The sequence below is a fragment of the Solanum verrucosum genome, unplaced genomic scaffold, assembly GCF_900185275.1.
Source record: "Solanum verrucosum unplaced genomic scaffold, falcon-dt-bn FXZP01000207.1, whole genome shotgun sequence".
Taxonomy (NCBI): domain Eukaryota; kingdom Viridiplantae; phylum Streptophyta; class Magnoliopsida; order Solanales; family Solanaceae; genus Solanum; species Solanum verrucosum.
In genome coordinates this window covers 2111496-2125459 of record NW_026019996.1, presented here as the reverse complement: position 1 = coordinate 2125459, position 13964 = coordinate 2111496, and the positions used below count along the sequence as shown (strand labels likewise).

The 13964-nt window shown below is 31.2% G+C and overlaps 1 protein-coding gene across 1 annotated transcript; it reads left to right on the top strand.

Moving 5' to 3' along the window:
- The first annotated feature begins 365 nt into the window (after positions 1-365).
- LOC125819289 (high mobility group B protein 7) lies at positions 366-3192 on the top strand. Its single transcript, XM_049498759.1, has 7 exons — positions 366-571; positions 647-805; positions 1325-1412; positions 1557-1646; positions 2648-2692; positions 2794-2888; positions 3003-3192. Exons 1-6 carry the CDS (start codon positions 489-491, stop codon positions 2860-2862), a joined length of 534 nt encoding a protein of 177 aa, XP_049354716.1. The 5' UTR covers positions 366-488; the 3' UTR covers positions 2863-2888; positions 3003-3192.
- The last annotated feature ends 10772 nt before the right edge of the window (positions 3193-13964 follow it).

Genomic DNA, 13964 nt, shown 5'->3' with positions numbered 1-13964 from the left:
GATTCAAAAGTCTTCTTTATTTTCTTAAATTCCGTGTCAAGTCAAACCAGGTAATTCTTTGTGAAACGGATGGAGTATTAATTAGTAGTATCACTTTTATATTTTGGTCCCTTGCAACCCAAAAGCCACACGCCGCTGACTTTACTTTGACGTGTCATTTCCTTATAAGTACGCACGATCCCACTTTGATTCAAAGCGGGAAATATTTGCTTTTTTTCTAAAAGGCGCTTCACTTAACTTTTTTTTGAGCCCCGCCCGCGCAGTTTAGCCAAAACATACCATTGTCCCGCAAAAATATGCCTCAATGACCACCTTATCCTGCAACCCCTTAATTACTTCATAATCGTTAAGCAAACAATCAAGGCATTATCCTAAACCTTAGGCGCAAGTTAGTTTAATTTGGGTCCTTATAATAGCCATTAATGGCGATTCCAATTGTCCTGTAGAATCCAAGTTAATAATACTTACAGAAAGAGACCCAGTATTCAATGATGTACCAAGCTAGAACAAGGAAAAGGGTTTTTGGTATCCAAATACATCGTGGTCCTGATGGCAGTGCTTTTCAAAAATGGTATACTAATTTCCCCTCTTTCTGATCAATAATTTATGTAAAAAATTTGTTTGTGTAATGTGGGTGTATTTGCAGTGAAACATGTGGTATCTCAGTGGCTATTGCGTTGGCTGACATGCATGAATGTGAACCCAGAAAGGATGTAAAGAAATTGAAATGCCAACCCAGGAGCAGAAACATTGTTAAGGAGAAGACCCTTATTCATCAACCCAGATCGGCTTTTCGAATTTTCATGTTAGTTGCCTCTTATCTCTCTGTTTAGTTATTTATTTGAATGTATGAGTTTAGAGAGGCTTGTTTAATACAGGCATAATATATAAACAATGTCCCTTAACTTGCTCAAATAGACATTTAAATATATATAAAGTTGAACAAGTATACACGTGTCCTATATGACATAATTCAAATTAATTGTCATGTAGGACGGACATATCTCACACGAATTGCCATGTAGGACAGGTATATTTCACGCAAATTGCCATATAGGACGTGTGTGCTTATTTGTGCAAATTGTATACATGTTTAAGTGCTATTTCTGCACACCCAAAATTAGAGGATATAGATGTCAAATTAAGTTAAATGGCATGTTTATGTATTTTGCCTTCAACATAATCAATGTGTGTGCCAAATCTTTACATTAAAGAACAACCATGTTGTGGATATCTATTTTGTTTGTTCAATATGTTAGTATTATGTGTATAAAGAAAAAATGTTGTCTTAAGTGGTCATGGCCTCATAGGTTTGGTGTTGCAGGGAGGATTTTGTGAAGAAAAATATCGACGAAAATGAGTTTGAAGTAGATAACAGAGGTTTTGAGACGTGGAAAAACATGACACGTAAGGTACCAGTTTGTTTGGTACTTTTAGTTGTTTCTATTTGAGCTTTGGCTATATTATTTTTATCAAACAATGCTAGCTAATCATGATTCATCACCCATTTGTTCATTGAAGTGTTTATTAATGTAATTGAACTGAAAAAATTTCAGGAGAAGTTTTTGTACTTCATGAAAGCCGAGACAATTAATCTTGCACATGTGAAACTTTTGCACAGAGAGGAGAATGATATGCCATGGAGGGTAATCTGCGTGTTACATTTCTTTGTTCTGCTACTACTGCAGACTGCTTATTCCTTGAATGATCATTGATTGTCACTTTAGATATTGTGCTCCTAAATGGACTCTGCTGGCTGGTGATGCATTTCCTTGTTCCGCATTGTGTGACATCCTTTTTCAAATTTCCTATACAGGGATAAATGTCATTTGAAGATTCACAAATTTCAGCCTTAATTGAACTTCCTGTGTTTTCTGAAATGAAGGATTCGTTCTGTTAAGAAGTTGATGCTTTTTCTGTTTCAAAGCTAGTAAACATGATGAAGTTACAATCTTGCTTATCCAGTAACAAGATTCTCTAGCAGAGGACATAGATTCCTTAATGACATTAGATACAATATTGATCATGCATGGGTAAAAATAGTTTGGATTCCAGAATTGTTTTTCATACTCCTCACTATCTGCAATAGTATTAGTCTCTCGAACAAACATACTAGCCTCTCTTAAGAATAAACATTTGCCTTAGATGACCATCTAAGCGAACATTTCTGCGTTTAGATTTCCACAGAGAAACTAGATTACCAAGTCCTATATCTACTGAAGGCATCAGGAGCTTAATGCTACTTCAACTGTGGAAGTTTTATACCTAAAGCTCATAATGCTCTTTTCTGTATTTATTTGCTCTCTTACATTACCTTTGCTTGCAAATTTTTAAAAGCATTGTACTGTGATCTGTTTGATAAATTACAAGTTCCTTGTGGATAATGCTTCTATCTTTCTGATTCCCCGTTAAGATGCTTAAAACTTTAAATTACAGGTTTCCGGATACTGTAAATGACATAACATCTTATATCTCTTGAACCTATTAGGATATTTATATGGCTTTAATTTTTGAAATGTTTCTTTTCTGACATGCTTGATGAGTAATAAGTTTATCATTTGCAAGAATGCATTTGGTCCCTTCCATTCAGATGCTTAACTTTCAAGTACAAGTTTTAGAATACTGTAAATGACAGTTGCAACTATAGGTGGATGATGAGGCAGATTCAGCTGATGTTGGCAAGTATGATGAGGTTTGTTCCTTCGCTTCTCAATTTCATCTAGATTTAGTGATTTACCTGAGTGCTTTTTCCAATTTGAATCACAACCTAAATTGCTGTCTTTTTGTTTCAAGAATTATGAAGACTATGATTATTATGATTCTGAATCTTCTTGGGATTTGATTGATTTTGGCCTGAGGTAGACAAGAGCTTTGACACCAGTGAGAGGGTAATGATTCTGTTTCTCACTTATTTTTGTGTGCTTGTATTTGGATTTAGACTATATAATAGGCTCCTAATACTGCAACACGACTCTTCCTCTCTTTTTTCTTCTTTGAAACAGGAGGGTTTGTTCCCGTGTAAAATCTTGAGGATTGAACATCATTTTGATTTTTGAGGTGGTTCCATGCTTTGGACTAATGGAACCTTTATGTCAATGGCTGGCATCTGTTTTTGTGCAGAAGCCTTGCCGATTCCTACCTTATTGAAGGCAACTCAGGTTGGTTGGCTACTGCGCGTAGTATTTGTTACTATAGGAGTTAGGATAGTGAACATCTAGATACACGTTCTTAGACAATCCCACTAGATAATCTTCAGTGATACATTTCTTGAGATCAGCCAGGAACCTTGTATAGGATGGTTTTTTGTGAAGGTTCTTGTTTGATTTGTAGGCTTCCTACAGGGCCTTTGTGTACAGTCTCATGAAATGAAAAGGGGTGATATTTGCCCCGCTATTTATGGGAATAGTTTAACATATTCTCTTTGAGTTTTCAGTTAAAACTAATTCTACCGTTATACATTTGATGAAATATGCCCCTAAACCTTGAGGGGTAATGAACACAAATAAATATACCGGACCATTTATCAAATCCGGCTCACTAAAATAACCCATTAATCTTCTTGATAAACCATTTATTAGGCTAAGGATAAGCCTCATTTCTAGGAATCCCGCAAGCTAGCTTACTAAGGTAGTTTACTTTTTCACTCCCGAAGAGAAAGAGGTTTTTGTTACTTTCTTCTTCAAGGCACCTTTGTATGAAACTTTTGTGTTGCTATTGCCCCGTCCCCTAGAGCGGGGGGGGGGGGGGGGTTGACAAATCTATAGTGGCGGGTCTATTTCCATTTGGGCGAGTTTGTGGAGTAACTTATTTCTTTCATTCAATCTGTCTTGCTTGATTGGTTAAAGAGTCTTTGCAGGAGTGGTATTAGACTCTTTGGCCTCATAGTCAATCCTTTCTTTTGCGAATCCATGGGGTTTTTGTTTTGGATTTACCATGCACTCTTGCTTCGTGTATGTATAATAGAAGTAGTGTGGGGATATCTGAGATACACTGACTGAAGCATGCGAAAAATCACAAAATGAAATTGACTCTTCTCCTTAGTTGCAAAGTGGAGTTCTTCCCCAATGGTCATTTGATATCCTTATTCTCTCATTTAATTCTAATTTCATAGGCAATTTTAGTGATACAAACCAACTGAAATATAATATAACTTTAAATTCAAGAATAATGTAAGAGGGTAATAATTATTTTCATAGAAAAAACTCATATAATAACATCAACTTCTATCAACGTAAAGTTGCACAATTTAATATATTATTACCTAAATTTCATATATATAATCAAATGAATAATCAATATGAAATGCTCTATAATAATTAGATTTTAGTCGTGCTATATTTTTGAGTCAAAGAACTGAATAGAAAGATGTAGCTCAACTTTAATGATTATTGTAGACGTAATTAAAAAATGAAGGAATATTTGAAACACACTATCATTAGTTGTCTTGCTATCTAACAAAAAGTAATATGCCATCACATAACTTTAAAGTTAGAGTAATGTATAATTATTTTGATAATCATCTACACATGTACAATACCTTTATAATCACCATCATCCTTGTAACTTCATTTCCCAATTTTCTAATTTAATTTGATCTATACCTCCCTTTAATTCCCAATAAAATCATCATGTTGATTTAATTTAATATGTGAGTATGAACAAATAAACAATAAATTAAATTGAGGTACTAATAAAGTGTTTCTGCATGAAAGTAAAATATAAATTCAGTTATAAGAATTTTGATAAATAAACTTATGAAAACATAAGAATTAAACATCTAATGGATTAAACCAAATCTATTAGAACTCAATAAAGAGTTAATTTATGAAATATATTAGATAACTTTTAAAATTTATGAAATATATTAGATAACTTTTAATGAATTAATATATATTTTGAATTCTCACCATTTACTATTTGAAAATGAAATTTAATTCAATTTAAATGAAATTAAATATATTAGATAACCTTTTATGAATTATTGTATTTTTTGAAATTTCACAATTTACTACTTGAAACGAATTTTAATTCAATTTGGATAAGTATTCACAAAAGTAATGTCATTTTTAGGACGATATTTAATTCAATTTGGATAAGTATTCATAAGAAGTATTTAATTCAACTTAGATAAGTATTCACAAAAATAATATCATTTTTAGGACGATATTTAATCCAATTTAGATAAGTAGTCATAAGAAGTGTTTTAGGAGAAAAAAATACATCGAAAACATGTGAGCCAAGTTTATCATGCACGGTTCTGCATTACCTAAACTTTCAATATTAATCTACAACATTTTTCACGGTGTATTTTGCACAAGATCAACAATTATTGTATAATACTCTACTAGTTAACCAAACCGCGCTTCGCGCGGTCATATTTTTCTATATTAATTGATATATAAAAATTAAGAAATTGCAATGCCAATATATATATATGAAAAAATCAAACAGAAAATAACAATAAAAGAAAAAAAACAATAGAATTAAATTAGTTTCAAGAAAAATAAGAAGAGAATTATAATTTTTCCTTGGAACAATACAAAGACATATTTCTTTATGCGCAATTTTATATACGTTGCTATCTCATTTTTGGGTGTTTTAAATTATTTATGTTATTTCACTAATAATTTCCTATATATAATACTATTTACGTTTATATATTTATTTAACTATATAAATTTAGAGTTCATGTAATTTTTTTTGCTTATAATTTAATTTTTTCACAATTACTTTTTTAAAATATGAGCATATCAATTTGTTTAATTGATAAAATTTATAGCTTAAACTTTTTGTTATATATCTACACAAAACTTTCATATGAAAGGCATAAAAATTAATATTTCGTAAATTTTTTATTAAAAGTTAGAAATAATAAATACACAAGAGAGCTCAAATATCAACTTTGTATAGAAACTGAATAAATTATGTAATCCAAACACAACATAAAGATGAAGAAGTTAAAAGCGAATATCAATAATTTCATATCAATATGTGGATGAGTTTTGATTTTCAATAAAGAATATGAAAAATTTGGACAATAAATGATAATACTTGTGACGTTTATTCTTATAAACTAATAAAATAAATAAGAAAATAGGGAAAAAATTAACTTTTTTGGCTAGTGCAATATTTTTTTACCGTCAACTTTAATCATGGGTTCATCATGAAACGTAATAAATATAAATGGATGTTAGATTTTTTTTGGAGAGTTACGTCTTTCCATTTTTAAAATTTATTTAGTGAGCAATTATCTTATTCTTTAATTGGCTAATTGATTAATTGTATATATTTTTTAGATTATTGAAAATTAGATAAAAAGAGAAATCTCATAATTAGGAGAGTTAAAGGGATGATTTAACTTTTTTCAAGCTATTTGAAATGATATTTCATTAGACTACTCTATTTTAATAATTTTTCATTCATTAGGGAGAAAATGAAAGATTTGAGTGATAAATATTTTTGCCTTTAAATTTACAATAAATAATAGGAATAAGTGGAGTAGTAAAATTTGAGGTATTTAAAACTCTTAAAATAAATAATAGAAATTAATGAAGGAAATAGTAATTGACACATTTTTTAATAGTAATTATAAATAGAAATATAGTAAAAATTACAACAATAAAAAAAATAAAAATAAGGATCATTGGCCAAAGAGAGGTGTCAAATCATTTTTTTAATATTTTAGCTTTATATATATATATATATATATATATATATATATATATATATATAATTTTTTCATTCTTCTTGCAGAATGAAAGGGTTGGAATTAAATATTTAGGTCTTTAAATTTACAATAAAGAATAGGAATACGTAGAATAATAAATTTTGAGACATTTAAGTTTTTACAATATATAATAGAAATAAATGGAGAGAGTAATAATTGACACGTTTTAATAATAATAATAAATTAAAATATAGTGAAATTTATCAAAAAATAAATAGGATCTTTGTCTTCTTTTGTTGAAAACGAAAGTATTGTATATAATGTTTATAGTTTCTTTAGTTTTTCATTAGAATTATACAAATACTCAAATTTGTTGACAATTTTTTTAATTCATTGCTTGGATAACGTTTTTTTCTTTTTGTAAGTTATCAAATTTCCACTCTTTAAAATGCTTCTAATCTTAGTGTCGTATTTAGGAATGCACTTCGGCATACAAATAGACAGTAACATCGAGTACATAATGCTCGTTTTAGAATGTTGCAAAAAATTATCATAATAAAAATTCAAAAGAACGTAACTAACCATAATTTAACGTAATGAATTATGTATGTACAACTATAGTCATGTAAAAGAAAAAGAATTTTTTTTTTATATATTTTAGGTTCTTCAATAAAGTACATAAAAGAAATATAGAGAATAGGAAAGAAAAACTAAAAAGATCAAATTACTATAATAATAATTTTATTGTAAGACTCTACATTATCTTCTTCCAAAATTCACAATTTTCTCTATTTTTGTATCTTCCTCAACTTTCTTCTTCACCCTACAAGCACAAATAGTATATTATGAAATTGTTAGTTACTCCATGATTTTATTTGGATTGAGTTTATTCAATTTAGTTTCAAAGATTAGTTAAATTGACTAAACAAAATAAATAACATCACATAAATTATTAAAGTAAAAAATATAATTTAAAAAATTAAAAGAAGCATTTTTACCCATAGATTCTTTACGACTTTGTTGACAACAATCATATGATGTGATAATTAACATTTCTTTCTCATCCTAATGTATGATATGGTGATGGAGAAGTATAAGAATAACTTTGAATGAATTTTTTCTTGCTACAAAATATGAATTTATATAGAAAAAAGAGGAGGAATACCATAAGGTGTCATAAACTAATAAATTTAATTTTGGGGGTTATGAAGATTAAAAAAAAAGAGTTATGAATATTATTAAGATTAAAAGTTGAAGAGGTGTGAGTTATTGAAAGTTCTTTCTTATTTTATTAAAGATATTAAAAATATATTATAGTGATAGGTGAAAGTTGAGTAATTGAATGTGAAGACTTTTTGAGATATTAAAAATAAAATAATTAAATAATGAATGAAAAAATAGTAAAAAAAGATAAATATAAATGGAGGCCATAGAGAGGTGTCACATCACCTTCTCTATGTTTCTCCTTTATATATATACTAGTGAATTCAGCCCGCTCAGCGCGGTAATAAGTTTTTGAACAATTTATTCATAACATGCAAATGATAAAATTGATCTCTTAACGTACATGAGTAACAAATTGGAAACATAATTTTCCTTTGTACATCTTAAAAAGAGTATTCAACCTTATTTTCTTTCATGAAAAATATAATCTTTAGTATGTTTATATACTATATTTTAAATTTAAATCTAAAAACATGACTACTATATAAACACATGAACTTGTCTAACAATCTCAATTACATGCTACCATGTTCTCTATCTTTGTATAAAAAATATATATTTACTTTGTTCTTCATTTTTTTCTCTTCCTTTCTATGACTTCTTTCCTACTCACCACTCTTCTTTAATCTTTACATTTTCATTCACTTTCATCTTTTTACATTTTCATTCACCTTCATTTCTTTCCTTTTTCTTTCTTTTTCTCTTCAAATTCGTCATCTCTAGTCTTCTATTAATTTTATCTAACTGTCAATTCTTATTTTTCTCTTATGATAATATTCATTATTGTGCCTTGTAAATTATATATGAAAGATATTGAAATAACTCTCCCAAACAAAGCATACTATGTAATAATATGAAGAATCATAAATATTTGTATAATTGTATCACACAATATTTATTCAATTTAATTAGAAAATATGAAAATTATTCAACCAGTTAAGACTTGAGAGCAATAAACTTAACTGGAGAACAAATAACTAAGAATGCGGAAGAACCAACATAATAATATAAATTATTCTAATATTTTTTCCTTTTTATCACTAATGTGTAAGTTAGCAAATTCTTCTTCATATTAGTAGTTGTTTCTATGTTTTTCAATTTTTATATAATCTATTATTATTGGTCTTTTTAATTGCTCGTATAAATAAATTCAACCAAAACAAAAAAAATATGAATCTCACAAAATAATTTTGATTAAACAAAGTTTTAAACAAATAAAATAGTGAATATGCCAAGTGAAGATCTACATTCTTTCTTTGTCTTCATTGTCTTCCTACTTATCTAACATAGAATAATTGAAATAAATTAAATTATGGCATGGTATCTATTGTTGATGAGAGGTGACATTTATCTCATGAAATTAATTAAAATGCACGCGCAAGCTGATCTAAACGTCACACCATTATAAAAAAAAATTAAAAACAAAATATATGAAAAATAGACTTTTAGACATAAGCTTACAACTGCAAAACTGAAGTACTACATGCGATATATTTGAATGAAGAATTTGAGAAAACCCAAGGAATATGGGAGAAGATTAAATGCATGAATATTAATATGTATTAACTATTAAACTTAAATGAGATTAAATAATTGTTGATCATCTACGAACACGAAAGAAATGAAAAACGGATTAAGAAAATGAAAAAGTCTCATAAATATGTATTAGTTATTCAACTCCATTAGAAATAAAAAATTGTTATAGAGAGAATAATGGAACAAAAGAAGTTAAAAGAAAGAAAAGAAAAAAAAGGAGATCCTCAGCTAAAGAATATACGTGTTTTATTAAATAAATAGAAGATTAGTTGGTGATTAGAGGCGTAGTTAGTTAGTTGATAGTAGTTAGTTATAACTAACTTCACTATAGCAAGTTAGTTATAACAATACATTGTAGCTAGCTTTATAAAAGCACGTGTAATTCACATTTCAAATGTATGAAAATATCTTCTTTTCTCTTTCAATCTCAAATGCTCTCTACATGAATATCATACTGTTTTAGAAGAAGAAAATTAACATGGTATCAGAGCCCAGATCGTGAGGATTGATCTGCGCAGAAGATAAACAAGGATTACGAAGCTGTAGAAGAAGCTTATGAATCAAACCAGAATGACGGGAAACGAAAATCCATTTGCATCGATGACAGGGAATGAGGTCACAACCCTAAATCACAATCATCCATTGTATCTTTAAGCTTCAGATGCTCCTGGAGTTTTTTTGGTGCCAATCAAACTAACATGACCAGAAAATTATGCTCTGTGGAGCAGATCGATGAAATTGGCTCTCAGAGGGAAAGGAAAACTGGGATTTGTTGATGGATCTTGTGCAAAGGCAGCTTATAAAGGAGTACTGGAAGAACAGTGGGAAAAGTGTAACGCAATTGTGTTGTCATGGATTGCGAGCACTGTTACGAGTGAATTGCTACCAAGAATAATATATTCTTCGAATGCGAAGAAGGTTTGGGCAGATTTTGAGGAAAGGTTTGATAGATCAGATCTCACCAGAATATATCATTTGTGATCTGAAATCACAGCTTTCAAACAAGGTATCGACTATGTGACTTCATATTATTCAAAATTGAGGGACTTATGGGATGAATTGGATGTTATGATTCCTTCGCCTGGGTGCACTTGTGAGGATTCAGCTACATATGTGAAACATTTGAGGTATTAGAGGTTGCTGCAATTTCTAATGGGATTGAATGAAAGTTTTGGTCAGATCAGGAGTAGTATCTTGGCTAGGAAGCCTGTTATAACTATTAATGAAGCATATGCAGTAGCAGCACAAGAAGAAAGTCAGAGAGCACTAGGAGTTCTAGACAAAACCAGGGATCCTCTAACACTTTTAGCAAGAAGAACTCAATGATACAGACCTAAACCAAAGAAATTTGTACCACTAGGTACAATATGTGATAATTGTGGATTCAAAGGGAATTTTATGGGTGATTGCTACAGGTTGGTAGGGTATCCACTAGATTTTCAAAGCAAGAGGAAAGGACCGGATGGTTTTACTGAAAGAAGAAGAACTGAGGGTTTCAAATCTGATGTCAAGCCTAATGCTCATTTCACTAAGAATGATGATGACTTCACAAAGGCTACTGAGAATCAGATGTCATCATCTCAATACGAAGATATGGTGAATAGGATGGACAAGACAAGCACATCAGACTGTGTTGTTAACATGTTAGGTATTGCTTCCTTAGATTCCCAAACAAGCCAGGTTTGTGAATGGATATTTGATAGTGGAGCTACATATCATATTACACCTAATGAGAAATTATTAATTGCTAGTCTAAGTATACAAGACAATAAGACAGATGGAGTACAGGTGCCAATAGGGAATAAATTTGACATTATAAATATTGGCATCACAAAATTTTTAGAGGGGCATGAACTCAATAATGTAATGCATGTACTAGACTTCAAGTTTAGCTTGCTATCAGTCTCAAAACTAACCAGAGAGCTAGCTTGTTCAGTCTCTTTTTACCCTGACTTCTGTGTGTTTCAGAGACTTTACAATGGCACGGTATTGGGGATTGGTAAAGAAAAGAAAGGGTTTTATACACTAGAGAATCCAATAAAGCCAACAATGCATGATATGGTTGCTGAGAATAAGGATGGAGGCACAAGACTTTGGCACTTAAGGCTAGGACATGCTTCAACAAGTGTGCTGCAACATATTCAGTCATTAAAGCATCTTTCAAATAGAACTGTACAACACAACTGTGAGATTTGTCCTTTAGCTAAACAATGTAGATTGAAGTTTCCTGTTAGTGAAAGCAAAACATTAAGAGCTTTTGAATAAGTTCATGTTGATGTTTGGGGACCCTACAGACATCCTACTTTTGACAAGAAGCATTACTTTGTTACTATAGTGGATGACTTTAGTAGATACACTTGGCTATGTCTAATTCACTCTAAAAGTGAAGTCATTGTAGTCCTCAGGGATTTCATTGCTTTAATAAAGAATCAGTTTGCACTGTCTATGAAGATTTTAAGATCTGACAATGGTATAGAGTTCTTTAATTCCTCAGTTATTGACTTGTTTGCTTCAAATGGTGTTATACATCATAGTAGTTGTGCTTACACTCCTCAGCAGAATGGTACAGTAGAAAGAAGACATAGGCACATATTAGAAGTGGCCAGGGCACTAAAATTTCAAAGCTTCCTTCCTATTCAATTCTGGGGTGAATGTGTTAGGACTGATGTATATCTGATCAATAAGTTGCCTACTGATGTGTTGAAAGGGAGATCACCTTACGAGGTGTTACATCAGAAGATACTAGAAGTTAGTCATTTAAGGGTATTTGGTTGCTTGTGTTATGCAACTAGATTTCATAAAGGGGACAAGTTTGCACCTAGAGCTAGGAAATTAGTGTTCCTAAGGTACACTGAGACTCAGAAAGGGTACATGTTGTATGATCTGATTGAAAAGGTTTTCTTTGTGAGTAGAGATGTTACATTTAGAGAGGACATTTTCCTTTCCAAACACAAGCATTGCCTGTAGAGTCTGATATGTTTGAGATGGATAACTCAGACTTGATTCCTACTTCTGTCAATGAGCATATAGAGCCTATTATATTAGACAATCCAGACACATCATCAGACCATGATACTGAGTTCAGTATAGAGAATAACATAGAGAATGTTGCAGTTCCTGATGACACAGATGAAGCAAATAAAGTTGATCCTTTACCAGAAACACTACCAGTCAATCCACTAAAGACTAGACCTTCTAGACATACTAAGCCACCTGGTTGGCTTGATGACTATGTCACTAATTCAAAACCATCTGCAAGTTGTACCTACCTCATCTCAAACTATCTCCATTATTCTCATTTGTCCACCCCTTACCAAGCATACTTGGGGTATATTCTCACAACTAATTGAGCCTACTTCTTTTCGTGAAGCATCTACAGATGATAGGTGGGTTGCAGCTATGTCTGATGAAATTGCAGCATTGGAAAGTAATCACACCTAGGAGATAGTTGACTTACCACCAGGGAAGCAGGCAATTGGTTCAAAATAAGTGTTTAAGATTAAGCACAAAGTTGATGGGTCCATAGACAAGTACAAGGCAAGGTTGGTAGTAAAAGGATACAATCAAAAGGAGGGGTTAGACTATCATGAGACATTTTCACCAGTTGCAAAGATGGTAACAATGAGAACTGTCATTACTATTGCAGCCTCAAAGGATTGGCCCTTGATCCATATAGATGTCAATAATGCATTTCTACAGGGTGATTTATATGAGAATGTTTATATGTTCTTAGCACAGGGTTTTCACAGACAGGGGAAGACTAAAGTATGCAAACTGATCAAATCTTTGTATGGTTTGAAACAAGCCTCTAGGCAATGGAATATAAAATTGACCACTGCCTTACTAGAAGCAGGATATGTTAGATTGATATAGTGATAATTCTTATATATATTGATGATTTATAATCAGGAAACAACCAAACTCTAATTGATGATGCTCAAAAGACTCTACACAACAAGTTTAAGGTGAAAGATCTAGGACAACTCAGATACTTCCTAGGAATTGAGATATTAAGGTCAGACAAAAGGATATTACTCAACCAAAGGAAGTACACTTTGGAACTTTTATCCAAAGTTAGATTAGGAGGAGCTAAGCTAGCATCCACTCCAATGGAGATGAACATAAAACTTACTACTGTAGAATATGATTCAAAGGTTGGGAATGCGAATGACCCTATCCTAACTGATGTGCATAGCTACTAGCAGCTGATAAGGAAGCTGATTTATTTGACAATCACCAGGCCTGACTTTGCAGTTCAGGTTCTTAGCCAATTCATGCAGCATCCAAAAAGGTCACATTGGGATGCAACACTAAGAGTTCTTATTGAAAGGGGCACATGAACAAGGGATATTGCTGAAGAAAGGATCAATCACAAGCTTAACAACATTTTGTGATTCAGACTGGGCAGCATGCCCCAACACAAGAAGGTCAATAACATGATATATAATCATGCTTGGGGAGTCTATGGTTTCATGGAAATAAAAAAAGCAACATACAGTGAGTAGAAGCTCAGCAGAAACAGAATACAAGAGTATGG